The sequence below is a fragment of the Lissotriton helveticus genome, chromosome 8, assembly GCF_964261635.1.
Source record: "Lissotriton helveticus chromosome 8, aLisHel1.1, whole genome shotgun sequence".
Lineage (NCBI taxonomy): Eukaryota > Metazoa > Chordata > Amphibia > Caudata > Salamandridae > Lissotriton > Lissotriton helveticus.
Window position 1 is genome coordinate 62,103,353 of NC_136069.1, and position 26,468 is coordinate 62,129,820.

The 26,468-nt window shown below is 47.0% G+C and overlaps 1 protein-coding gene across 2 annotated transcripts in view; it reads left to right on the plus strand.

Moving 5' to 3' along the window:
- The window catches only part of CFAP44 (cilia and flagella associated protein 44), a 969,845-nt gene that overhangs the window by 243,019 nt on the left and 700,358 nt on the right, over positions 1-26,468 (plus strand). For both annotated transcript variants that reach the window (XM_078656625.1, XM_078656626.1), the window contains one exon: positions 18,807-19,538. In XM_078656625.1, the coding sequence (XP_078512751.1) occupies positions 18,807-19,538 (732 nt within the window). The remainder of the gene's footprint in view (positions 1-18,806; positions 19,539-26,468) is intronic.

Genomic DNA, 26,468 nt, shown 5'->3' on the forward strand with positions numbered 1-26,468 from the left:
TATATTGGCTAATAATATTGCAGAGACCTGCTTGAAGTCTTTTAGTAATTTCATACCAAGAGTTAAAGCAGGTTCTGGACCGTATTCATCTTGAATTTGTTTTAGCACATCTGGTATTACTGACATGGATGGAACACCATGTGTTTTTGTGTAAATGGAAGCAAAGACTGTACCCCAAGTGTCACAGTCCTCCACATGTGGTGCGATTCCCATTGGAAGACAGATAGTCAGAATCCTGTGTTTCTCAACCGGGGTGGTATCTGGAAATACCGCCTCTATTTGAGTGATTTTTTGTGCTAACCAGAATGGAATTTGTTCCCGTTTTGCGTACTGTGTATCCGGCTAGGACCGGCCACGTTGCTCCTGGTCTACCTAGTGGACCGAGCCTGGTGATGTGATTATTATGTTTTAGGGCGCCATTAAACCAGAGCAGGTGCTCTTGGTATTTGAGTGGTATTTCCACCTCCTCGAAAGGAGTGTACTCATTAGGAGGTTCCTCTATTTTATAATAGTGGAAGTCCTTTGTTACAGCGTTTGCTGCTGGAAAGTTTATCCATGAATAGAATACCTCTGTCTGCAGATATTCGTGTGCCTCAATTACGAATATGACTGTACCACCTCTCGGTGTCAGCCATTTTCTATAACTTTTAAAGTTATAGATTTTCTTATGTTAACCGGGATGAGTATTGCATCCGGGTCTTGCTGTAGGAGACTATTGTCATCCGCTAGGAGTTGAGCTGCTATTCTAGCTGTCTCTCTTTCTACTTCATTGTCTGACATTTTACTGACAAGAAGATTTTGTTTATTTGCAGAACAGGTTTCTATGGAAACAAAGATTAGATGCACAATATTTTGGAACAGTGTATCCTTCAACGTTGAATAAACCAAGAACCATACATAGGAGTCTCCTCCTACGAAGTATGGCGGATATAACCTTTCACCCACTCCAGACGTCTTTGGAGTATTATGGGGAAAAAGGGGTCTGCGTGAAAAAGCACGACTGAGTTACTCTAATGTCTTACGTTAGATTTATCGCCTATCCAAACCGTTGGGCGCCATGTAGTGTAGTTCCTATTATCCCAATAGGCTCTGCGCATTGGAATAATATCTTCAATAGTATAGACGTAGGACAGAGGTTAACTAGGTCTTCTACTGACGATATTAGACTTAAAGTTTAGTGTTTGCCAGCTAGCTCAGAGTTCACTAGAAACTTTCTCGAATAGACAAGGAGGAGTTTAACCTCCCTGGATAGACAAGAAGGGATTTAGTTTCTGACAACCATAGAACATGACAACTTTGCTCTCCCCTAATCAAGAGTATATCTCTAGAGTCGTGTGAAAACAAAAGACAACTTATTTTACTCAGTCAGTTCAGTGCATTCTTAGTTTCACCAGATTGTAGAGAAAAGGAAGAGACGGGCGTGTTCAATAAAAGATGTTATTTATTGATCAGTCTCTTTTCTCATACAAGAGAAATGAATCGCTATTATTGCAATACTTATTGTTAAGTAGAGTGCATACAGTAATAACAGAATTATAAAATAATACTGTAAAAGCATTGATATGGTTTCTTAGCCATATGATACTTAAAATGGATAAAATAGATACATACATATATACATTGACTAATCGTACTCAACTGGTGCTTCTAACTACGCCTACCCCAATGTACCTGACCTAAGCCTAATACGTGGGCGGGAGTAGATAAGTAGTAGTTTAAGTTAAGTTTGCTTTGCCAAGGGTCTGCTTCAAGAATTCTCTGCAAGGGGTTATTCAGTTCAGTACCTGGGATTTAGAAGGCTGGAGGGCTGGTATCTCTATCTCAGGGCTTGATATCCCAGCTGCCAGCAAGGGCGGCTGGAAGCGCCGGAGCTGGATTTCTCGGCAGGAGAAAAGGCAGCGTCTCTCTCTCAGCGCGTCAGAAAGGAGGGGCAGCGTCTGTGGGCTTCGCTGTCAGCTGGGCTCCTCGGCAAGTCTCGCTGCTCCAATCTTGTCACCACCTCGTGTGTTTGCTTAAGGCAATGTCGGTATTATTTATACCTGAAAGGTGCCGAGATTGACGTAAGGATGGACATAAATACGTCAATAAGGATGTCATACGAACTGCTCGTTCGCACATTCTTTACTGAAGTTCTCGGCTAAATCAAAACAATGGCTGCGGGGATTTCCCAGGTCGCTGTAGGTTTGATTTGTTTTGAGAACTCCGTATGCCTATTAGGGGGCTGGAGAAATAGTGCTTGCCTAATGAGATGGCATGTGCTATGACCTAATCAGATAACGGGTTTCTGTGCCGTTGTATGGCTAATCAGATAACGGGTATTTGTGCAGTTTAATGGCTGCTAGTTAATTATTAACCAGACAAGGGTCAGAAATAGGGGGATCGATACAGTACCCATAGTAAATACATCACAACATGTGGAATCACCTGCTCTGGAGACACCAGCTGACTCCTTACCATAGTCATACTGGCTCCTGTGTCTTTCAGAGCTTCCCCTCTTTGGCCATTGATGGTGACCCATTGCCCATACTTAGTAGTATTTGAGGGCACCTGGATCTTAGGAACCATCTCCCGATCTCCCAGGGACACTAAGGTGACTCCCGCCCACTCCCCCCCTTATCTAAGGGCAACTCCTCCCCGAGCACTACACTATCTACTCCCGGGGCTTTTCCTCCAGTGGGAGGGGGTGGTCTCTTTGGGCACCTGACATCTCCCTTATAGTGTCCAACGCCACCACACTCAAAGCAGTGGACAACCCTTGGCTGCTGACTTTGGCCAGGATGAGGGTTTCTGGGCGGGTTAGCCTTAGGGGTGAACCCTGTTCCCTTTCCCTGGAAACTGTTTTGGGGGCCTTTTGAGAACTCTCTTTTTTTATCTCCCCCCTCTTTCTTCTGGGGGGCGCCCTGTCCGGTCCTTTGGGAATCTCCTCCAGTCCCCTTTGAGGACACCCGGGTACTAGCCCAGATGTCCACCTCCTCAGCAAGCTTCCGGGGGCTGGTCAGCTTGCTGTCCACCAGTTGTTGTCACAGCTCGGGAAAAGATTTCTCGAGTAGGTGCTCCTTGAGTATAAGGTCATACAACCCCTCATAGTCCCTCACCTCGCTGCCTTGTACCCAACCCTCTAATGCCTTCTTTGCGTAGTCCAAGAAATCCACCCAATTCTGTGTGCCTAGTTTGTGACTACCCCTAAACTTCTGTCGGTATTTCTCTGGAGTCAGTCCAAACTTTCTTATTAGCGCCACTTTCATGGTGGGGTAGTGGGTCTGCTCTCCCTGCTCTAGGGCCAATAGTGTATCCCTTCCTGCAGGAGGCATGTATTTATACAAGCCACCCCCCCAGTGTTTCTCCAGTATCCCATGGGCTCTTAAGGAGACCTCATAGGCAGCCAGCCACTTGGCAATGTCATCCCCTGCGCTGTAGCTGGCGACTACGTCCTTTGGTAAATAGGGTCTGGGTTCCCTGGTTGTATCCTTGGATTCGCTGCCACCATTAGGAGTACTGGGAGTCCCTGCTTATAGGGCCTTGAGGTCTAACTCTCTGAGTTTTAACTCATGAGCCATCCTCTGCTCCTCCCTCTCCTTTTCCAACCTGGCTAACTCCCACTTCAGCTGTCTTTTCTCCCTCCGGTCAGCTAATTCAGCTTCGGTTAAGCTTCTTCCAGAGACACTGCTGCCCTCCCTTGAAAGTGTCCTAGGACCCGGTAGTAGGTTCCCCACTTCAGGTTGGTACAATCCATCTACCCCGATGACAGTGTCCCGGTCTGTCTCCTCCTCCTCCTCCTTCCCATCTGGGTGAGCTGCCACCCATGCCCTCAAGCTGGTTTGGAGTTCCCCCTTTTTAGCACCACGCTTGAAGAACACTCCCATATTTTGACAAAATTTTCGGAGTTGAGCCACAGTATAGGACTCTAATTCTTCCAGAGCAAATTCCATTTTGCCAATGAGAGTCAGGGACAGCCACTTGGAAGAAATTAGTTAAGAGGGAATCAGAAGCTACCTCCACCCACCACCAGGAGTAAATTTGGAAAAACAAAAAAAATAATTAGGGAGTCCGCCAGGAAAAAACTCCAGGTGTAGGTCCGTGGAGTACACTAGGCTACTGCAAAGTGGCCGCAAGCACAAGCTCTATCCCACCGCTGAACACCAATTATGTTGGACCTGGGGATCACCAGTCCACATAGGGTAGCCTGGCACCGAGTAGGAAGATCTAACCCAAAGGCAAAAGTGTTATGCTTGCGTCACACTTAACCTGTTAACCCAGCGCCCATCCACAAAAAGAAGACACCACACCTTGTTGGAAAAATAGAAGCGCTTTATAAAAATATTCTTTTGTTGGGTTTCCTTTCAATTAGGTTCTCGGTTGCTTCACAATTTAATAAGTTAACTTTTTAGACATTACTATTGGATCACTTGTACTTATAAAAGCATGTCATGACATAAGATTTCATTACTTAAGCAAACCTTATTTAATCATAGCATTAGTATGCAGGGTAACTGTGAAAATCCATTTCAATCAAGGACTCATTTCCATACAAAAGTAAGAGACATAGGCCGTATATGCAGCTTTGTAGCAATTCACACAATAAAGTACCAAGCAGCTGTATGCATTAATAAACAAGCAGATGAATGCCAAGAAGAAAAAGGAAGGCCAACTCATTAACTCGTTTAAGCATAAAGTTATCAGTGCAATACACTCACTAAATGAAGGCAGTTCAGGAATTAATTTGGCAATGTAGTGTGGTTCACACTGTTAGACAAGCATAGCTACACACTACTTTAAACCAACCAACATGCCCTCAGTTTGGTATCTCGCCAAATGCCAGTTCTAAGACAGCTGCAGACAGCCAGTATCAGTTTCTCGGCATTCAGATCCTTCGTAGCAAGGAAATCCCTACAGTGCAACCCTGTTGGTCTCCTTTCCCTGGGCCCACCATTCACTCTCTCCTTCCGGGGCCAGGGAGTCTGATCAGTTAAGGTCCGGCAGAGGTCTCTGTGTGCTTTGCCTCCCTTCCCGCTAGGCCCAACACCCCGCTTACTTCGAGGCGTGAGGCTCTGACAGGCGAACAGCCGATCCCGGAAATCCGAGGGATCAGGGTTCCTCGATGACTGCTGTTACCTGAATCAATGGAAGCAGGTCGCGCTCTGATTACAGCCTCTCCAGCGGTCTCCGCGCAATTCCCCCACACGCTCACACTGAGGGTCAACTCCTCCCTCGGGCTCCTCCAACCCCGCCTTACACCTTCCGGCGCTCTTCCTACCAACGCCGGCCGGGGCTCTATTCAGGCCTCCGTAACCTGGCAACCAGTCCTGAGGCGGCGCTCACTTTCTGTCAACGCCGGTTCCGAGGATCTCCACAGCAGGGGCACCGGCGTACAAATGACACCCACAGCACGCACTCCTCAGAGGCTCGACCCAGGCTGGCAGTGGTGAGTCCACGGGGACGCAGAGAGTGCGGGACGGCCCAGAGTCTGCGGCGATGAAGCCACACAATGCCCAACCCCAGGGTAAGCTCCAGTGAGATGCGTCGGAACAGCTAAGAAGCTGGACGCGCAAGGGCTCCAGGCGACAGCAAGGATGAAGGGAAATATGGTAGAAGTCTCGGACGCTGAGGGAAACCCCACTGCTCTGTCACTAAAGTCTACCAGTTAGGGGGTTGACTCCTCGGGAGTTCCTGTCTTCTTGGCAATAATCCCCGATATAGGACAGTTCCTGCCACTCTTACTTGTAAGTTCCACTTGGATCTGGTCCAGCGTTACTTGCTGGGGGAGAGGACACTTTTCACCGGTACCTCACGAAAGACGTAAGGAGTCAGCTCCGCCGGGTCAGATCTACGGATGAGGGGGGCGTCAGGCAGTGAAGGGAAAGCAGCCCCCAGAGGCTGTCAGATCTTCTCCCACGCGCCCACCTCCTCACACCTCAGCCTGGACTCCAGCTCGCTCTTGCCCGGTGTGTCCTCTTACTCCGCTCAGTCCGCACAAAATGACCGCACAACATTCCAATACTTATAGCCCAGGTCCAGAGGGTCTAGAGTGGACCAGAAAGTTCTGGAACTCCTCATAATACCCAATGGCACCAGGTTCTGAGGTAACAGTTGTGGCAGTTGTAAGCCACCATTTTGTGGGTCTTGTAGATTCAGTCAGAAAGGCACCTGGGCCTCAGGAAAATTATAGGGTCAAGGAGTACCTAGCCCCTAGTTCAACACCTAAAAATTCCAGTGGACATAAAAAAAAAAACAAGGGTTAGGAGGCAGTAAGGGAAAAAAAAATAACTATTAGGAGGGACCACCGAAAGGGCTGACAGGTCTAACAGGCAGCTATATTGTTTAGACCCCACGTTGTCTTTCTTTTCGGTTTTAGTGTGAAATCTAGATTATTGTTTTGGGACTGTATAGGTGGTCATGAGGCAGTTTAGAAAACTCTTTAGAGGTAGGAAAAAATCTTTTTATTGATTTATATATTTTTTTAGAAGTGTACAGAGTATTGTGGTACTCTCTTGAAAGTATTGAGAAAGTACTGCGGTACTACTGAATTGCCAAAATAAAATTAGTAGGGTTAATTTTACAACACATACACCACTTTACTCTTTGCTACTACACTCCACGGCACTCAACAATATGCCACTCAACGCCTTTTCACTCTAAGACACTCTACGACAGACTTCTCTACAGCACATCACTCCACTCTACGCCACTCCACTTTACAAAACTCTACTCCACTCTATGCCACTCTACTCCATGGCACGACACTCCTGTCTAAGACTCTCCACTCCACTACTTACCAATCTACTTTTCAACACTCCACTGTACCCTACTCCATGCCGCTCCACTCTACCACTCGTACCTCCACTCTATGACATGCACCTCAACTGTATAGCATGCCACTCCACTAAACACCAGTCCAACCTACGCACTTCCACTCTAAGACATTCTACAACAAGCCACTATGTGTTACGCCATTCTACTATGTGCCACTCCATTATACGACACATCACTCTACGACACACCCCTCCACTCTACAACACACCCCTCCACTCTACGACACTCTACTCCACTCTACGACACTCTACTCTAAATCTACACACCACGTCACTCCACACATGCCACTACACTCTACGACATACCACTCCACTCTGTACCAAGCTACTGTAAAACACTCTAGGGTATGCCACTGTATGACACTCAACTCTCCTTTACGACATACCATTACAATTTATGCCACTTCAATTTACTACACTCTACTCCACTCTGAACGATACTCTACGACACTCCACTCCACCCTATGACATGCCACTTCACTCTATGACACCATCCCACTCTACCACATGCCACTCCACTCTGTGCCATGCTACTCCACTCTACGCACCTCCACGTTAAGAAACTCTATGACACGCCAGTCTGTGCCACTCTACTGTACGACCCTCCTCTCTGACACTCTACTCCACTGTATGCCACTGTATGACACTCTACTCCACTCGATAATACTCCACTCAACTGTATGACACACTGCTCAACTCTACTCTACTCCACTCCGTGCCACTCCACTCCAGGACACTCTATGCCTCTCCACGTCACTCTATGCTACTCCACTCTTCGACACTCTCCTCCACTCCACTTCAACGACACTCAACTGTATGACACTCTACTCCATCAGACTCCCCTCTATGACCCTTCACTCTTCACCGCAACAATCCTCATAATGAACTTTGAAGTTTTGCTAAAGTACCGCGCTACCAGAGATTTGTTTTATACATTTAATACCATATTAAACAACATTGTATGATTTCAAACATATTTTATGCAATAAAAAATATAGAATTCAATGAAAGAACCTAAGGTTGAGGATAAGTTTTATTTAGGAAATCCTCGTTAATTATTTGTATATAAAGCCAACTTAAACTACACAAACATTAGAAATTCTAAAGTTATAATTTGCTCCCCACCCAAAACTTACTATGACCTGCTCACCTCTGTACACAGTGTTTTCAACTTGCTAGCCAGACTCCAACAACTGTAACTCGTGCTGTCCCAATGCACAGCGTATACCCTTTTATATTACATCTTTTATACAATTAAATCATAGCAACACTCATAACATCTCAAATGATATAATTTATGAGAACACTGTGCATGGTTGCAGGGCGAGTTATAGTTCATGTTGTCTGGCTCGCGAGCTGACAACACTTTTTACGGATATGCACGAGTCATAAGATTTGGGTGGGGATCAAATTTGAACTTAAGTTATAACTAATAATAATTATTAAAATGTTCCTAACTACAACAAAGGTTTAACCTTTGTTTTTTTCATTGAATTTCAATAGTTTTTTTCATTTGAAATAAAAATGTATGGAAATTGTAGAGTTTCCTATAGAATGGAGTGCCATTAAGTGGGTTGTGGTACAGTAGAGTGGAGGAGAATGTTGTAAATTGTACTGTTGTACAGTGGAATGTGATATAGTGGGGTGGTGTACAGTGAAATAGCGTGGATTGGAGAGTGTTGTAGAATCTTGTAAGGTGGAGTTGCAAAGAGTGGAACTCTCTTGGAAGTATCAAGAAAGTACTGTGGTACTATTGAAACAGTGGGCAGTCTGCATCCTCCGTAAGACTTTCAAATGGATCCCACCCAAGTTAAAGAAGACAGTCACCCACGCACTCTTCACCATCAGGCTGGACTATGGAAATGCCCTCTACACTGGCATCAACAAGTCCCTACTCTGCTGGCTCCAGACAACACAGAACACCTCCGCCAGACTCGTCCTCGGTATCCCCCGACGCAAACACATCAGCCAACACCTACGAAAGCTCCACTGGCTCCCCGTAGAGAAGGGAGTCACTTTCAAGGTACTCATCTACGCCTACAAATGCCTACGCAACATCCGGCCCCAATACCTCAATGACAGAATCATCCTCCACGTACCCAAAAGGGATCTCTGATCCTCCAGCCTCTTCCTCGTCGTGACCGAACACATCCACAGAGCCAGAGCAGGGGAAAGGGACTTCTCCTACGTCGTGGCCAAGACCTGGAACGAGCTCCCGATCGACCTCAGACGCACCCCCTCCCTGGATACCTTAAGGAAGGCCCTCAAGACCTGGCTCTTCGGATGAGTGGAACTTCTGACTAACCCCCCCTCCTCCCTCCCCAGCGCCTTGAGACCCTCTAGGGTGAGTAGCGTTCTTACAATTTCCTGATTGATTGATTGATTGAGGGTGGAATGTTGCACAGAGCCATAAAGTGGGATAACGTGTTCTACAGTGGAATAATAATAATACCGAGACTTATAGAGCGCGAGCGGTTACCTCCAGAGGAAGTGTCCCGGCGCTAGGTGAGCAGCAGGAGACTGAGTAATAGGAGTTGTGATTACTGCGTAAAAAGCCAGGTCTTCAGCAATCTCCTAAAACTGGTTTCAGAGGATGCCTGTTGTATTCCAGACGGCAAATTGTTCCAAAGAAGTGCAGTGCTTGCGGAGAAAGTCTTCCCGCCCATGCGTGCCCTTCTGACTCGAGGGACGAGTAGTTGAACCAGACTGTTGGAGCGGAGGAGTCTTGCCTGAAAATATCTAGGCAGGCGAGTTTTTAGATAGTTCGGGCATGTTCCGTGTAAGGCTCTGTAAGCCAGAGTGAGAGCCTTAAATTTTATCCGGCTAGCCACTGGCAACCAGTGCAGCATGCGTAGATGTGGAGAGATGTGGTGTTTAAAAGGAACGTGCTTTAACAATCTTACAGACGTGTTTTGAACAATTTGCAGCCGCTGTAACAGAGATTTCGGAAGGATTAAATAAAGGCCGTTGGCATAGTCAAGCCTAGAGGTGACCATGGCATGGATGACCGTTTTTCGGCATCCCTCTGGGAGCAATCGCAGAAATCTCCGTAAGTTCCTTAGTTTGCTTAGGCAGCCACCAACGACCTGCTGTATGTGGGGGAAAAAAGATAGACAATCATCCCACATAACCCCCAGGTTTTTAGCCTTTGTGCTGGGGAGAGGTGCTGGACCGTCTCAGCAGGCCACCAGAGCACGGCAGGGGGGCGGGCACCTTTCCCAAAAAAGATTACCTCCGTTTTTCCCTCATTCAATTTCAGTTTGTTGGTATTCATCCAGCTCGCCACATCGCGAAGGCACCCCTTGAAATTAGCAAAGGCTGCCTCCGACACCACGGAGTATGGGAAGACCAATTGGGTGTCGTCAACGTAAGAGATTGCAGTGATTCCCCAATTGGCAATCAGCGTAAACAGCGGGGCCAGATAGATATTAAAAAGCAGCGGGCTGAGAGCCTGAGCCCTGTTTAGAGGAAAAGGCGCTTAAAGCCACCTTCTGAGATCTGTCGGACAGATACGACTGAAACCACCCGAGTGCCTGAGCCCGAAGGCCGATCCCCGCCAGTCGCTGTAATAGCCTGCCGTGGTCTACCGTATCAAAGGCGGCCGACAGATCCAGGAGCACCAGCATTGCCGATGCCCCTGAATCCAGTGACCACCTGACTGACTCGGCCACCTCGATCAGGGCGGTCTCGGTGCTAAAACCGGGTCTAAAACCCGATTGAGTTTCATGGAGAATATTGTTATCTTCCGTGAATTTATTTAGTTGCTGCTGAATTTGTTTCTCTAGCATTTTGCCCGGTGCCGCCAGTAGTGAGATAGGACGAAGATTGCTTACGTCCTCTAGAGCACCGTTCGGCTTTTTTTTCAATGGGAGGATGGTGGCATGCTTCCAACTCTCCGGGAACACTCCCGTAGAGATGGACATATTCCAGATGTGTTGGAGAGTGGGCGCAATAAATTCCGCCATCAGACTCCATAGCTTTGGTGGACAGGGGTCATTGGGTGATCCTGATTTGAATCTGTTTTTTCCTGTATGGCCGCATCAAGCGAAACAGGCTGGAATTGACATAGGGTCATTGGGGGAACCCTAGCCTCCCCTAAGTCCGACTTTACAGTAGGTCCCGCCAGGGTAAAAGTGTCAAACACTTTCTTGATTGTATTACCGAAATATTCTGAGATGCTGTCGCAAAGTATATCCGACGGGGTAACCTCCAGCTCAATGCATCTCGGTTTAAAGAAAGACTGCACTATCTTAAATACTTCTTTGCTAGAATGTTCCGCTTGTTGAATGGAAGTAGTAATAAAAAGTTTCCTTGCTTTTTTTATAGATTTATGGAATACGCGAATGGCGGCTCTGTAGCGTGCCCTCACCTGATCGCAGTAATTCACCCTCCATAGCCGCTCTAACTTCTTGCAGGCTGACTTTTCCACCCTTAACTCCATTGAGAACCATGGAGCTGAGGGAGACCCCCTCCGGGACATTGTCCGTTTTGCAGGTGCGATAGACGTCACCATATCGCCTATCCATTGAGACATGGCCACTGCATCCCTATTAGTGTCGGTGGAAAGTACCGGGGGATTCCGAGCCAGGGCGGGGCCCATAGTTTCAGGGAGCAATTTTTTCCTTTGTCTCTGCAGGAAAGAGCGCCTCCCAGTCTCTGGAATAGAGTGCAGTGTAGTCCAGTGGAGTAGCGTAGCATCGAGTGGAGTAACATGACCTAGAGTACAGTGGTATGGAATCGAGCAGAGTGGAGTGGCATAGTATATAATGGAGTAAAGTGTTGTCGAGTGATGTGTTTGGTACGATGGACTGAACTGCTGTGTTGCAAGTGTGTCGGAAAGAGTTGTAGAGTACACCAAAGCAGTGTCATAGGGTGGATTTAAGTGTTGTACAGTGGAGCAGCGCAGAGTACAGTGTGGCACAGTCTGGTAGAGTGTAGTGGGATAGACTGCCATACAGATGAGTGTTATAGAGTAACATACAGTTCAGTGCCAAAGTGTACTACAATAGAGTAGTGTTTGATATATTACAGTATATTATAACTTGGGGGAGCAGCATGGGGGGCGATGCGTAAAGTGGAGTACAGTTCTATAGCGTGTTGTAAAGTGGCCTTGAGAAGAGTACATTATCGTACAGTGTAGTGCTATACAGTGGGTTATAGTGTGGCATAGTGGAGGGGTATAGACTGTTGTTGAATTTAGTAGTGTTAATGTGCAGAGCATAATAGAGTGGCATGGAGTGGAGGTGGATAGAGCGGAGGGGGGTTGAGTACAAAAGCATACACTGGGGTAGTGTAGAGTGGAGTGACATAGAGTGAAATAAGGGTAGAGGGGATTTACGCAGAGTGGAGTTACTTACAGTGGTATAGCATAGAGTACAGTGTTGTAGGTTGGAGTGGCATACAGTGGAGTGTTATTGAATGATGGATTTAACCCAGATCTTTGTAACTGGGGTTGAATGTTTGCATTGTCCAGCATACCGTCCATCAATTGTTTCTTTTGCATATGTCTCTCTAAGTGGGAAGGGTATGCCCAGACGTGGGTCCCGTGCTCACTACACCACTGGATTGAAGCTATCCTGGCAGATGAAGGGTGATGCCCTGAAACCGGTCCCAGGATGCTTGTCTACTCCTAAACTGAGAAAAATCCTAACTTTAAGACTTTCGGTATTCACAGAAGGCATTTAGGAGTCCTAAAGTTAGGAGTCCTAACTTCTGTGAATACCGAAATGAGTAAGAGCCGTCTGTGAATACCAAAATGAGTAAGTGCCTTCTGTGAATACCAACATTGTAGTAAGTTTAGGATTTTGTCTTAAGTTACTTCTGTGAATCGGGCCCATAATGACTTGTCATCGCTATGTAATGCAGTGTGTCTGTGAAATACTGTCAAATTTCTCGAAAATACTGTACCAACAGATATTGCTAAGTTAAAATGCCTTATAAGTAAAAAGTACCTACCTGTAGTCCCCAAAAGGATCATCTGTGCACCATAATGTCTAATCCTGCCGAATTTCATGCAAATGTATTCAGCCATTTTTACACTACGCAAGATACAAAAGTCTATGAAAATGAAGTAGTGGAAAAATGCATTTTGGGACCCCCCTTTTATCTTTACACCCCTTCACCAATCACCGCAAACATTTGCATCATCTGCCAATGTAGAAGGAAGAATAGGTCTGCAAAGTTTCTGGGAGATTCATCAAATGGGTGCACAGTTATTAATGGTGTAAACTGAATGGAATTCCTATGTTTGGTTATCTTAAATATAACTAAAGAGTGGCTACTGCCACTCTGTGATATATATCATTATATCTGAGTGCGTAGTGCTAAGATCAGAGTACGCAGACTTTCCTTGTTTAATAGCGAGGCCAGTGGCATACTCGGCTTGTCTCTCTCCCTGTGGAGCCTCTGATGATATACCTTGAGTGTGTATTTGTATAATCCATCCCATGCTTCTTGCAGTTCCCGTTCTGCTGCTAGCAGTGACTGCTCACATGTGTGTTGTGTAGACGAAGCATGCAGTATGTTAGCCAGTCTATTCTCTTGCTGTTTTCCTTTTGTTACTGCTCTTTTACTCCACATATCATAAGCTTCAGCCGTAGTACTGCCTTCATAGCATCCCATTCATTACTACAGGAAGGAGTAGTTCCCCAATTGCTTTCAAAATAGTCTGCTGTTGCTGTGCCCAATGTTTCCACTGCTATAGAGTCATTGTTGAGCAAGTCTCAAGGGGGCTCCTGCCTCTGTGCCCCCCCCCGGGGCATCTCCCAGGGCATACTCCACCAGCAGGGGGCATGATCTGACAGGAATCTGCTCAAGTATTGAGTGGTGTTTACTGCTGGGGCGGCAGTAGCAGTAACCAGTACCCAGCATTTTCCCCTGTAAAGTGTGCACGCGCCCGCACGCGCATTCTAACTTCCCCGAGCGCGCAGTCTGTAGAGTGAAGCGCGCAGACTTCACAATTCACACAAGAGACCTTTTGCATCTGCTTTAAATAATGTAAATGTAAATGTGTGTATACTTGTAAAGCGCACTGCCGCCCCATCTCGGGGCATCCTGGCGCTGTATACCGCTGTGGAACCCATCCTGGCTTTCCCTGTGAGATGCCCCCTCCAGGACACCCCGTTGTGGAGATTAAGCAAGCTATTGCCCAGAGTTGCAGAGTGGGACCCATGATTAGAGTAGGCGCCGAGGCGAGAATTATCAGGTCTGAGGAAATTGAGCCAAAGACCCGCCGAGGCGGGAATTGAACCCTGGTCCCGGGCCGACCTCTGCATCAGGGTCTGCCGCTCTAACCATTGAGCCACACTTCTCCACATGTTGACTTGCATGATGGAAAACCACAGGGAGAAGTGGAGGCAAAACAGTGTGGAGAGGCAGGTGGGGAGTGGCTGCAGAGGGTCACAGGCAGAGCTGGGCGTAATCGATTGACTGGGACTGCGCCGTGAGCTGAAAGAAACTTTGATGTTTGTTGTGGGCACAGGGGTCATTGCAATGTGACAGAGGTGTGAGGAAGATGGGAGGAGGGCAGGGGGTTGATGGGGTAATAACAAATACGCTGAGGTACATTAAGGGCTTGTCACAAGGGGCGCGCACACACTACTTGCTTCATACGTTTGGTGAAATTGGCGGCTACAGCGATATACAGACAGCAGTGGCATTTTTGATTATTGTATTCTTTCACTGCCATGCATCAATTGGCATTATTCCAATGCCTGGTAATAATGTTGAGTTTAAAGTGCTCTGTGCATTGTTTGTGTTTAGGAAGGGACAGCTGATGCTTGCAGACAAAGATCAGCCCGATAGCTCTAAGTGCATCTGTGCCAAGGCCCCTTTTACAAGCTGAGCCTTGAAATGCCCGCCATTAATCATGCAGCAAACATCACCTAAAATAAGACAAAGCCTCCTCAAAATACAGAAATCCACCTTTAACACGCGGAAGCTTTGGCATTAATATGTCACATTACATCAGTGCACAACACTGATTAAAAGTAGGGGTCAGATGCATGAAGAAACCCTTTTGCGATTTCCTAATTGCAAATCCTTGTAATTTGCAATTAGGAAATCACAAAACGGCAGCCATGAAAGTGTGTTGAACACTTTTCGCGATTCCTAGGGGATTGCACATGACCTACCGCACGAATATTAATGAGGTAGGCTGCAATTCGCAACCCCCTAGGAATCACAACATTCACAGGGATGGTGGCCTGCTGGGGTCAATAGACCACCATGTCTGTCATTGCTTTTAAATAAAGCAATTATTTAAATGCAGCCCGTTTCCTTTAAAGGAAAACTGGATGCGTTTCTAAAATAAAAATAAAAAAAATCTTTTCATTTTTTAAGAGTAGGCAGTGGTACGTGGGACCACTGCCTGCTCTTAAAAAAACGCTGTAACAAAAATTCACAAAGGGGAAGTGGTCCCTTTTTCTGAAATGCATTTTTTGCATTCGCAAAGGGGCCGATTCTGTGAATCGTCCCGTTTGCGAAGACAAAAATGCTTGATGCATGTGCCACTAAGTTTTTAAAAATAGAACCATTCTTTCCCTTCTCCACGTAGCAATGTGGTTTATGAACTGAGGAAAGTAAGTTGTCATGTGCACCCTGTATGTGGCCCACATTCTTGTATAGAGAGCAACATTATAGTCTAGCAAATCAAAACAATATGTTTGTATGCCTCTTATGCTGAACTCGCCTATCTAAAGGTGCTTTCATATACGATAATGAAGAAAATGGCATAGTGCTGAAATAAACTATTTGCCTAAGGTCACATAATTTGGTTATGTGATAAAGCCGGGATCAATCACAGGTTTTCTAGTTTTACTTTGCATAAATCAGCCACTAAATGCAAATACAGCAATAGTCAGCCTTCAGTGGCCCCTCTGGCCCTGGGCCCCGGTGTGGTTGCACCTGCTGCACCAATGGAAGCTACACATCTGCACAACACTAATTGTATCATTTTCTTTTAGAAGCACCACTTCACTGTTCCTTGTAGTGGGCGTGTGCTGATGTTAGTACCAGAGAAGTAGCTACCATTCGTGCAACAGGTGCAGTGGCACCAGGGACCATACAAACCATGTAAATCTCTGTATTTTTTTATTCCAACAACAGTCAGAAGGGCCATTTTCCTTGCCTTTCCATGGCATAATTTGTATGCTGCTGGCATGTGCCTGGTCTTTACAAAATATGCATAAACCTTAGCTACGTGCCACTGCTAGCAAAGATAGAGGACTGCATGTTTTGACAGGAAAGTGGATTTGCTCTGGACTTCGCATAGATGACAAAAACATTTTTATGAGTAACTGCAGCACCACTGTCTGAGTGGGTGTGAACCCTTTGCCTGCCTCTTCTTGGTTCATGTAGGCTTCCCTTCAACCTGAAATAAAGCTTTCCATTCGTTTCATTTACAAACATAGTTTGCATTTATAGATGTAGAAGTAATAGTAACAACTGTACAGTACCTACTGTAATAAATCCACATGGTATGGAAATGTGCACCACACACATTCTTACATAAACAGTCACTCCATTACCAGCCCAGTTTACACAAATTATGCTGAGATGCATGGATGCTTCATGTATTATTTCATTGTGCATTACCTAAGAGGATGAGGTTTTACAAATGTGTATTTGCAGTTTATTGGGCACTATATGACACTGCATACTGTGGACTGAGTCACAGCCATGTGCCTTATTAAGTCAAAACAGTGTGTGTGTGATTATGATGGGACATGATTGAGAGCTCTGTACTTAAGGCAGAATTCAGTGCCAGTTTCTCACAGTGCCTGCCAGTGAGTCCTAATCCTGCTCAGAATACATGCACCTCCAATTTTGTCCTGTGAAAAGATAGCCCAGCATGTCTGCGACAAAGTAGGTCAAATATATAATATAATATGTTCACTTCATCAAGCACTGCTGATTAAAGTAACCACTCTCCGACACCTCAGTACCTTAGCAATGACTTAGCACCTTCGAGTCTCATGATGAGCTCAGCTCGTCATGAGCCATGGTGCTCGTGTTCTCATGACGAGCTCGGCTCGTCATGACCGTTAGAACGCTCGCATGCTGGACAAATTCCCCTGCTGTGCGAGCGCTCGAAAGAAACGGGTGTGGTCATGAGTAGCTTAGCTCGTCATGAGCACACGACCACCGTGGCTCATGACGAGCTGAGCTTGTCATGAGCACGGGGGCGCTGTGCATGCCCCCCTCCCCGCCCCCAGCACAGCAGGGGAATTTGCCCAGCTGTGAAGGGGTTAAATGCCTTGGGTAGCACAACTCCAGTCAATCTTAGTGCACTCACCGTCCGAACGTTTTCAAGATCATCCAATCTATCATATCTGGATCTCCCTATCACCTGTGCCCCTCCTCCATTCTCAAGCAAATCCCTGCGCCTATAGCTCAACCCTCACTATGATTTTCAGTCTTAAATAGCTCTACCTCTCATGCAGCATGAATGCCAGGGAAAAGCTGCATCACAAAAGGACTAAGGCACAATGCAGGTTTATAAACCTGTTTAGCGTAACAAATGCTAATAAAGAAACATGTGAGTGCATGCCTGTTTGGCCAAAAGTGGAAATCCAGGTAACTCTTGCATACAATGGCAGTTTCTTGACGCACATAGCATTGGCTGCAGTGCACAGAGACGTTACATTGCTGCACACAGAGGAAATAAATTAGAGGGAACATTGGTACCCAGTCTAATCTACGGGTGTTTTGTGGGTCGAAGAGCGGCATCAATCAATCAATCAATCAGAACATTTATATAGCGCACTACTCACCCGGAGGGTCTCAAGGCGCTGGGGAGGGGGGGTCTGCTACTGCTCGAACAGCCAGGTCTTGAGCTGCTTCCTGAAGGCGAGGTGGTCTAGGGTCAGGCGGAGGTGGGTCGGGAGGGAATTCCAGGTCTTGGCGGCCAGGTAGGAGAAGGACCTTCCTCCTGTTGTGGCTCTTCGGATGCGGGGGACGGCGGCGAGGGCGTGGCTGGACAATCGCAGCTGGCGAGTGGGAGTGTAGAAGTTGAGGCGGCTGTTGAGGTATCTAGGGCCTTGGTTGTGTAGGGCTTTGTGAGCGTGGCTGAGGAGACGGAAGGTGATTCTCTTGTTGACCGGGAGCCAGTGCAGGTCTCTGAGGTGTCCGGAGATGTGGCTGTGTCGGGGGATGTCGAGGATGAGTCTTGCCGAGGCGTTCTGGATCCGCTGCAGTCTCTTCTGGAGCTGGGCGGTGGTTCCAGCGTACAGGGCATGAGTGTTCCTTGGCGAGTGGCTGCTGTTCTCTCAATAAATCGACACACCCTATATTGAGCATAGCCTCTTGTAGTGTGTGTTTTATTCTCAGTTGTGTATCCAGCCTTAGAGGGGTCCTGTACAGTGTTCGATCCATTAATCATTTAAAGTCCCCTGCCCATATGAGTGGAGTTTATACAGAGTTCTGAGGTTTGGGACAAAGCACAGAGTCATAGGTATTGGGTGCATAAATGTTCAGGATGCTAAGATCACTCACGTCTAACATGCCACCGAATAAGAGGTATTGTTCCTCTCTATCTGCTTCAGAATAAAGGGCACACCTATGCAGATACTCCTCCAGCATAAGCCGAGTAAGTGGAGGAATAGAGATGTCCCGACATTTCTTTTAGCTAAGTTAGGTGTCTCTGTATCTGTAGGATGAGTTTCTTGGAGGCAAGCAATATCTATTTCATGTCGTCAGAGAAAAGGGAGCGCTTTACCTCTTTTTGTGTAGGCTCCCATACCTCTCATATTCTAGGTTAAAAAGTTGTATGTTGCAGCTGGCTCTACAGTGTGTTAATCTTATTTCCGCCATCAGGTCAGGCCCCATATGCCCCAAAGAGAATACTATGGAACGCAGCATTGAATTACCCTCTCCTACATGTTAAAATATAGAGTTAGCGTTGTGAGTTTAAGAAGGCCTTTATATTGGTTCTATGCTGAATATAATGAATTAATAAATTAAACATGTCTCTCCTCCTCTCCCTCACGTCTGACACAGAACCCAAGAAGGAAGGGAATGCTACTGAAGAGGGCGATTCTGGCCGGGAGACTACCTCGAAAGATGAAAAAGCTGTGAAGTTCCCCAAGGAGTCTAGTGAGCAAGAGGAACAAAGCAGGAGGTCCCGCAGAGAGTCAAAAGGTGCGACCTCCCGAAGAGCTTCAATGAAGCGTGTTGAAAAACGCACGCCGTCCCGCAGAGGATCCACTCCGCAAGGGGAAAAAGGCTTGGCTTCCCGGAGGGGGTCTGCCTGGGAGACTGAAAAAGGTGCCAGGTCTCGTAGAGAATCCAAATTTCGAGATGAAAAAGATGAGACCTCTCCCAAGAGATCTACCGAGCAGGATGAAGAAGGTGTGTCTGCCGAGGTGCCCTCCCAGCCAGATGAAAAAGGTGTGGACTCTTCAACGGAGTCCAAAAAGGAAGAGGAAACTGATGGTACTCCTCGCATCGGGTCTGCCTCACCAGTTTCTTCCGCTGGGTCATCTCGCAAAGGATCTGCCATGCAAGATGACAAAAGTGTGACTTTCGGCAAGGGGTCTGTCCAGCAAGATGACCAAGGGGTATCATTCCGCAGGAGATCTTTCCAGCGTGATGATAAGTCTCCAACATTCCGCAGGGGGTCTTCGCTCCAAGATAAAAAAGGGCTCATGTCTCGCAAGGGATCTAGCGGATATGAAGACAAAGGTTTGTCTTATCGAAAAGGGTCTATCCAGCAGGAGATATCCACCATAGGTAAGTGCTATTTCATAAAATCCAATTTTAAAATTGTCTATGTTAGTATGTAAATCTGTTATAACTTTTTTTGTAATTTGGTGAACAAATCTTCCTCTTCCCGCCTGCCCAGTCCCAGGTGAGGATTGGAGGCTTTGTCCTGGAGAAGTTAGTTGCTGGAACTGAATCAGTGTTTGTGCAACACAGATTAACCAGTCTGAAATCATCCTTACCTTCACAATCTATCTTTAAAGCCATTTAGAAGCAAGCGTTTTACTGTTTTAAACTCTAAAAAAAAAAAAGGGAAAAAAGAGGCCTCTAAAGGGGAATAAAAGGACTGATTAGCAAAAAAAAAGGAAAAGTGGAAGCTTGGTGGGGTTTCATTCGGAGTGCCCTGGTATATTTGGCGGTAACGCCACACCCGGCAAAGGGGGTGGGATTTACTCACTCCACAGTTCAAGTTTAGTCTGCGCTGCAAAATGCAGTATGTGTGGCATTTGCCTGTATACATTCTGCTTGGTTTTCTTTGGTGTAAGCGTACCGCCCCCCCCCCCCCCTCATTTGCGGCCCCGCTAACACCTGAACTAATTGTGGAATTTCTCAACAGACCTCCTTTGCTCTCCTACCTTCTTCTCAATGTGTTTCTGTTTAATGTAAATGTGTACTCTTGAGTATCCAGCAACATGTGGCATGCAGCACGGACTAACGTCTTTTAGGTACAATATAGAACAAGCATTGGCAAAGCCAATCTGTCTCGCCTAAGCAAGAGCTGTTGGCTTTATCGTTGTGCTGTTAAGCGATGTAGCACTGCAGAGTGGCTGCTGCGTAGCATGGCTAACCAGAAAGAGAAAAAGCCGGTATGACACAGCCAGCTCTACCTGCATAATAGCATTTTTTTCTTTACTTTCAGCCGTGCTGCCCAACAGTTGCCCTGCTGTCCAACGTGGCTAAAGACAGTGACAATGCCAAGAGCTGTCACATATACAAGACCTTTTGACTTTGCCAATGCTTGCTTCCTTTACTTGCAGCCAAGCTGCCCTGCTGTCCAACATGGCTAAAACAGTGACAATGCCAAGAATTCTCACAAATACAAGACTTTTGACTTTGATAATGCTTGTTTCCTTTACTTTCAGCCAAGCTGTCCAACAGCTGCTCTGCTGTCCAACATGGCTAAAGACATTGCCAACGCCACATAGGCGAACTCTATGGGCCTTGCCAATGCTTCTTATTTAGAAGGTAATAGAAGGTGGCATGCATGGTTAAATCTGGAGTAGGCGTTGTTCTACACATCTGTCTCAATACAGGTCTCCCATCATGTCCCCACGCATGTCCGGCTCTTACTTTAGCGCCTGCTTTCCTCTCGTCCTCATTCTGCGTTTTTGTTTTTAGCTGTTTGGCTGATTTCAACATGTTTACCTTTTGGCATTCGTTCTATGTGACTTTAAAGAGAGCTGCTTCTAAGGTTATTTCTGCTCTTTAAAGGTACCATGGAGGATGTGGAATCGAGCGTGGCCCCAAGTGGGCAGACTGAGCTCAGATACAGGCATCAAGGGTGCTGATGCTGAACGCAAGATGCTGAGAGATCTAGCCACTGGTGTGAGCCTCTTGGCAATATTTGGGGCCAAAAAGGGAGCACTGACTACAGTTTGCAAGGCAAGGCACGAATGTGGCCCTTGTTAGATCCTGGCTGTGTCTCTCACGTTGTCAATGGCGTGATTGGAACTCCTTTAACAGCACACATAGGCATCTCTTGTGTTACAGAGACGTATGAAAATATTGTGCATCTGTGACAATGAGGCAAAAGTTAACGGTGCACGCTGGCAGCTGTCAATCAGTCAATCCGGTGGCTTATAAAGCGAAATTACTTGCCCGTTGGGGTCACAACGCCCCTTACTTCTGGTCTGTCGAAGGTGCTGTGGTTCAGTCGAAGAGCCAAGTCTTGTGGTCTTTCTTGAATTGAGGCAGTGATGGGGCTAGCCTGAGGTGGAGAGGCAGGGTGTTCCAGGTCTTCCAGCAGTAAACTCCAAATCTTCCATGAAACCCACATCACATCAGAAACAAGTCTATGACTACATACCCATGCAAGCAAACACGTTTTTTGCGATACGGTTATATTAAGATTTGTTCTAAATTAAAGATTGCCATAGACGACACATGATTACCAGCACAGGATTACTTTTAACTCGCTTGCCTCCTCACAAAGTAGCATTGACATAATAGATGGTGTGTTGACTGTTGTGTAGAAAATATTCAGGATGGCAGACTGGCCTTTCGAGTGTAAGCCTTGTGCAGAACAGAAACTGGACGTTAAAATAAAAGCATGCGGGTGGTGGGAGCTTCCGACACCGCCATGCAGCGAGGGGGGTATTGTTGATTAAGTTCAAGGGGGTGGGATCCTGCGCATTCAGACTCTCCGTATCTGGACATGTGTATAAGAGACTGTTGCAATTTTGTGCCAGGAAAGGAGGGGGGGGGGAGTTTAAGTCAGTACAGACAAGTTTCAGACAGGATTGACAAGGCTGTAGATGCCATTGACACATGATTTTACATGACTAGGGATGGTGCCCTGATGTATAGGGAGGTTAGTAGTGTAGCTGACACAGCACCGACCAATGGCACTGATGGGAAATTCCCCTTGCGACCCGAGGTACGCACCCAGGGAAAGGATGGCGACTGCTCTTAAGCCAGGGCTCACACTGCTGTCATGGAATGTGAACGGATTGGGGGACAAAATCAAGAAGGGAGTGGTACTCCAGTTAATAAAGAGACATTCCCCGGACGTGATCTTATTGCAGGAAACGCACTTACTTGGTAATGCCTGTAAATCAATGTCGAGGTGGGGGTTTAAGCTGGTGGGGCATTCTGCATTTGGGTCTGGGTCTAGAGGAGTGGGAATAATGGCGCGGAAGTCCTTCCCTATGACAATTGACCAGACTCGATTTTATCCACACTATGTGTGGGAGGGTATACTCAGACGTGAGTCCCTTGCTCATTGCACCATCAGGATTCAAGCAAGCCGGGCCGACGAAGGCTGTGATGCCAGAAACCGGTCCCCGGAAGCTTGTCTCCTTCCCAGTATAAGAATTGGCTTGGTAGTTTGGTTTGTCCTGTTCCCATCATGCACTGGGACAGGAACAGACTAATTTGCATATAGCCAGGTTCTGAGCTGGGATGGTGCAATGAGCTAAAAAACAGGTGATGGATTAAAACCATGATCTCTTGACTTGGTAAGAGTATGCTGCATCATTCAGAAACTCTGTCCATCACCACCCCCTTTTCCAAAATCGATTTTATCCACACTATGTGTGGGAGGGTATACTCAGACGTGAGTCCCTTGCTCATTGCACCATCAGGATTCAAGCAAGCCGGGCCGACGAAGGCTGTGATGCCAGAAACCGGTCCCCGGAAGCTTGTCTCCTTCCCAGTATAAGAATTGGCTTGGTAGTTTGGTTTGTCCTGTTCCCATCATGCACTGGGACAGGAACAGACTCATTTGCATATAGCCAGGTTCTGAGCTGGGATGGTGCAATGAGCTAAAAAACAGGTGATGGATTAAAACCATGATCTCTTGACTTGGTAAGAGTATTCTGCCTCATTCAGAAACTCTGTCCATCACCACCCCCTTTTCCAAAACCGATTTTATCCACACTATGTGTGGGAGGGTATACTCAGACGTGAGTCCCTTGCTCATTGCACCATCAGGATTCAAGCAAGCCGGGCCGACGAAGGCTGTGATGCCAGAAACCGGTCCCCGGAAGCTTGTCTCCTTCCCAGTATAAGAATTGGCTTGGTAGTTTGGTTTGTCCTGTTCCCATCATGCACTGGGACAGGAACAGACTCATTTGCATATAGCCAGGTTCTGAGCTGGGATGGTGCAATGAGCTAAAAAACAGGTGATGGATTAAAACCATGATCTCTTGACTTGGTAAGAGTATTCTGCATCATTCAGAAACTCTGTCCATCACCACCCCCTTTTCCAAAATCGATTTTATCCACACTATGTGTGGGAGGGTATACTCAGACGTGAGTCCCTTGCTCATTGCACCATCAGGATTCAAGCAAGCCGGGCCGACGAAGGCTGTGATGCCAGAAACCGGTCCCCGGAAGCTTGTCTCCTTCCCAGTATAAGAATTGGCTTGGTAGTTTGGTTTGTCCTGTTCCCATCATGCACTGGGACAGGAACAGACTAATTTGCATATAGCCAGGTTCTGAGCAAGGATGGTGCAATGAGCTAAAAAACAGGTGATGGATTAAAACCATGATCTCTTGACTTGGTAAGAGTATTCTGCATCATTCAGAAACTCTGTCCATCACCACCCCCTTTTCCAAAATCAATTGACCAGACTCGGACAGACAGCCTGGGCAGATTTGTAGCAACCTCAGGGACATGGGAGGGGTGTACTATTAACCTGATTTCTGCCTTGCCAGGTCTACACGCCCCAGCTTTCAAGGACCTCGGAAGTCTCCTCTTGGAGTTGCCAGAGGGCAGAATGTTGATCGGAGGCAACTTTAATTCCATTGTCTCTGAATCCCTAGACCGCTGGCCCCAGAAGGTCCTGCCTCCTTCTCGAAAGCAGATCCGTAGTTTTTTGGGTGCAATGGGCCTGGTGGATGCTTGGCGGAAGCTTCATCTGTAGAACAGCAATATACTTTTTATTCTGCCGCACACCGTAGCATGTCCAGGATTGATTATATACTAACTCTTCAGCACCAAGTGGATAGCGTTAAGGAAGTGCAGCACCTAGCCAGGGGTATAACAGATCATTCACCCATCCTGTATCGACTAGAGGTGGGGGAGCCCACGGTGGGCAGAATAGCTCCGATTAATCCATGGACCTCAAATAAGTGACAAAATCACGCATGAATAGGAACTCTACTTCCAAGAAAATGAAGGGTCGTAGACTCCGCTGTGACATTTTGGGAAGCCTACAAGGTGGTGATTCGGGGGGTAGAGCTGGGTCAGATAGCGGGGTCAAGGAGGGAGAAACGTGCAGCCATGACCTGCCTGGAAGGAGAGATATTACACTTGGAGGTGCAGCTTCGGGCACAAGACTCAGACGAGGTAAAGCAGGCTCTACACATTAAAATCACAGAGTATTCTGATGTGGCCACCGAAGCAGCTAATGCACAACATAGAGCTAAACTTAGCAACATTTATGATGTCGGTGACAAGGCTGGCATATTACTGGCCTGTCTGGACCGAAGGGACCAAGCTAGTCGTGTTGTTGTGGAGATAGAGACGGAATCAGGAAACCGTCTCACTGCTTCGTAAGAAATTTCGTATGCCTTTGGACAAAACTATCAAACTGTGTATGAGTCTCAATCTCCACACATAGAGGAAGAGACAATCGCCTTCCTGAGAGACATCTTGCTCCCGATGCTCACCGACGAGGAAGGCTCTGAGCTCCATCAAGAGATAACCAGCACGGAAGTAGGAAAGGCCATCCAGGACTTGCGCGGAGGGAAAGCAACCGGCCCAAGTGGCTTGCCCATTGAATTATTTAAAATAACGTTGAGCAAGAATGCCCCCTATCTTACTAAAATGTTTCATGAGAGTAAGGCAGCGGGATTGCTTCCCGCTGACCAGAGACTGGCAACGATTGTGGTCCTCCACAAGGATAGTAAACCGAAACAGCGGTGCTTCTCCTATAGACCAATATCCCTGCTCAACGGGGAGGCTAAGATACTGGCAAAAGTCCTGGCCTCCCATTTACTTAGGGATATAACAAAATTAGTCCACCTGGACCAGTCTGGATTTATGCCGACAAGAAACACCTTCACGCAGTACTGAGCCGAGCCATGTTGATAAGCTAGAATGCGGTGGTGGTGTCTCTGGATGCTGCCATGGCATTCAATACTATTGCATAGCCCTATCTGTTTGCAGTGCTCATCAAACTTGCAGTGGGACATGGGTTTTTTGGTAGGTTCGGCTTCTTTATCAGCAACCGCTGGCCCAAGTGATTGTCAATAACAGAAAATCTTGCACTTTTGCACTCAGTAGAGGCACTAGACAACGCTGTTCACTGTCCCCGCTGCTCTTCGCCCTGACCCTTGAGCCATTGGCTATGTGGGTTTGGAGAGATCCCGTTATCAAAGGCCTTAAGTGGGCACATGGGTGGGATTATCACATCTCTGGTACGCTGACGACATTCTGCTCTACTTGGCGTCACCGGCGGCCTCTCTGAACAGAATCCTGCACATGTTCTTAGCATTTGGTAGATTCGCTGGCTACAAACTAAATTGTGCCAAGTCTGTGCTTTATGTCCTTCATGGAACGATGCCCTCGCTTCTCCAGGGATTTCAGATTACGGAAGCGTCAGACAACTTTAAATATTTGGGCATCTGGGTCTCTATGGGCCCGTCATGGTTTTATGAATACAATCTCCTGCCTCCCCTGCAATGGCTCAGGACTGACGTCCAGCATTGGAAATCACTCCCCCTGTCCCTTCGGGGGCGTGCTGTACTGTTCAAAATGATTCCCTCCCTAGATTCTTGTACGCTTTGTCGAATGCTCCGCACCTAGTCGAGTCAGCAGACTTTAGGGAAATCAATACTGCAGTTTGTGACCTACTTTGGGAGGGCAAGCCACCACGGATCGCCACAAGCCTACGCTTGGGTGGTTCAACGGAGGTATCGGCCTTCCTGACATCAAAAAATATTATTGGGCTTCCCACCTCGCAGCTATCAACCAGTGCACATATAAGCCGCATGGAGACCCCGCATTCCAGATTGACAGGTGGCTCCTGCCGGGGGCGGGGGGGTAATTTTGAAGGGGCACTATATTCTCGTTCGGTGAACCCAAATCGGACAGGGCCCACGGCACATGTAACACATGAAGTGTTTGTGTTGGGCGGACAAGATTACGCTGGCGACGCCACTCTGGTACACCAAACAACTGGGTAAGCTGATTCCCACAAGGGGCTTTAACCGGTGGGGCCTGATAGGTATCTC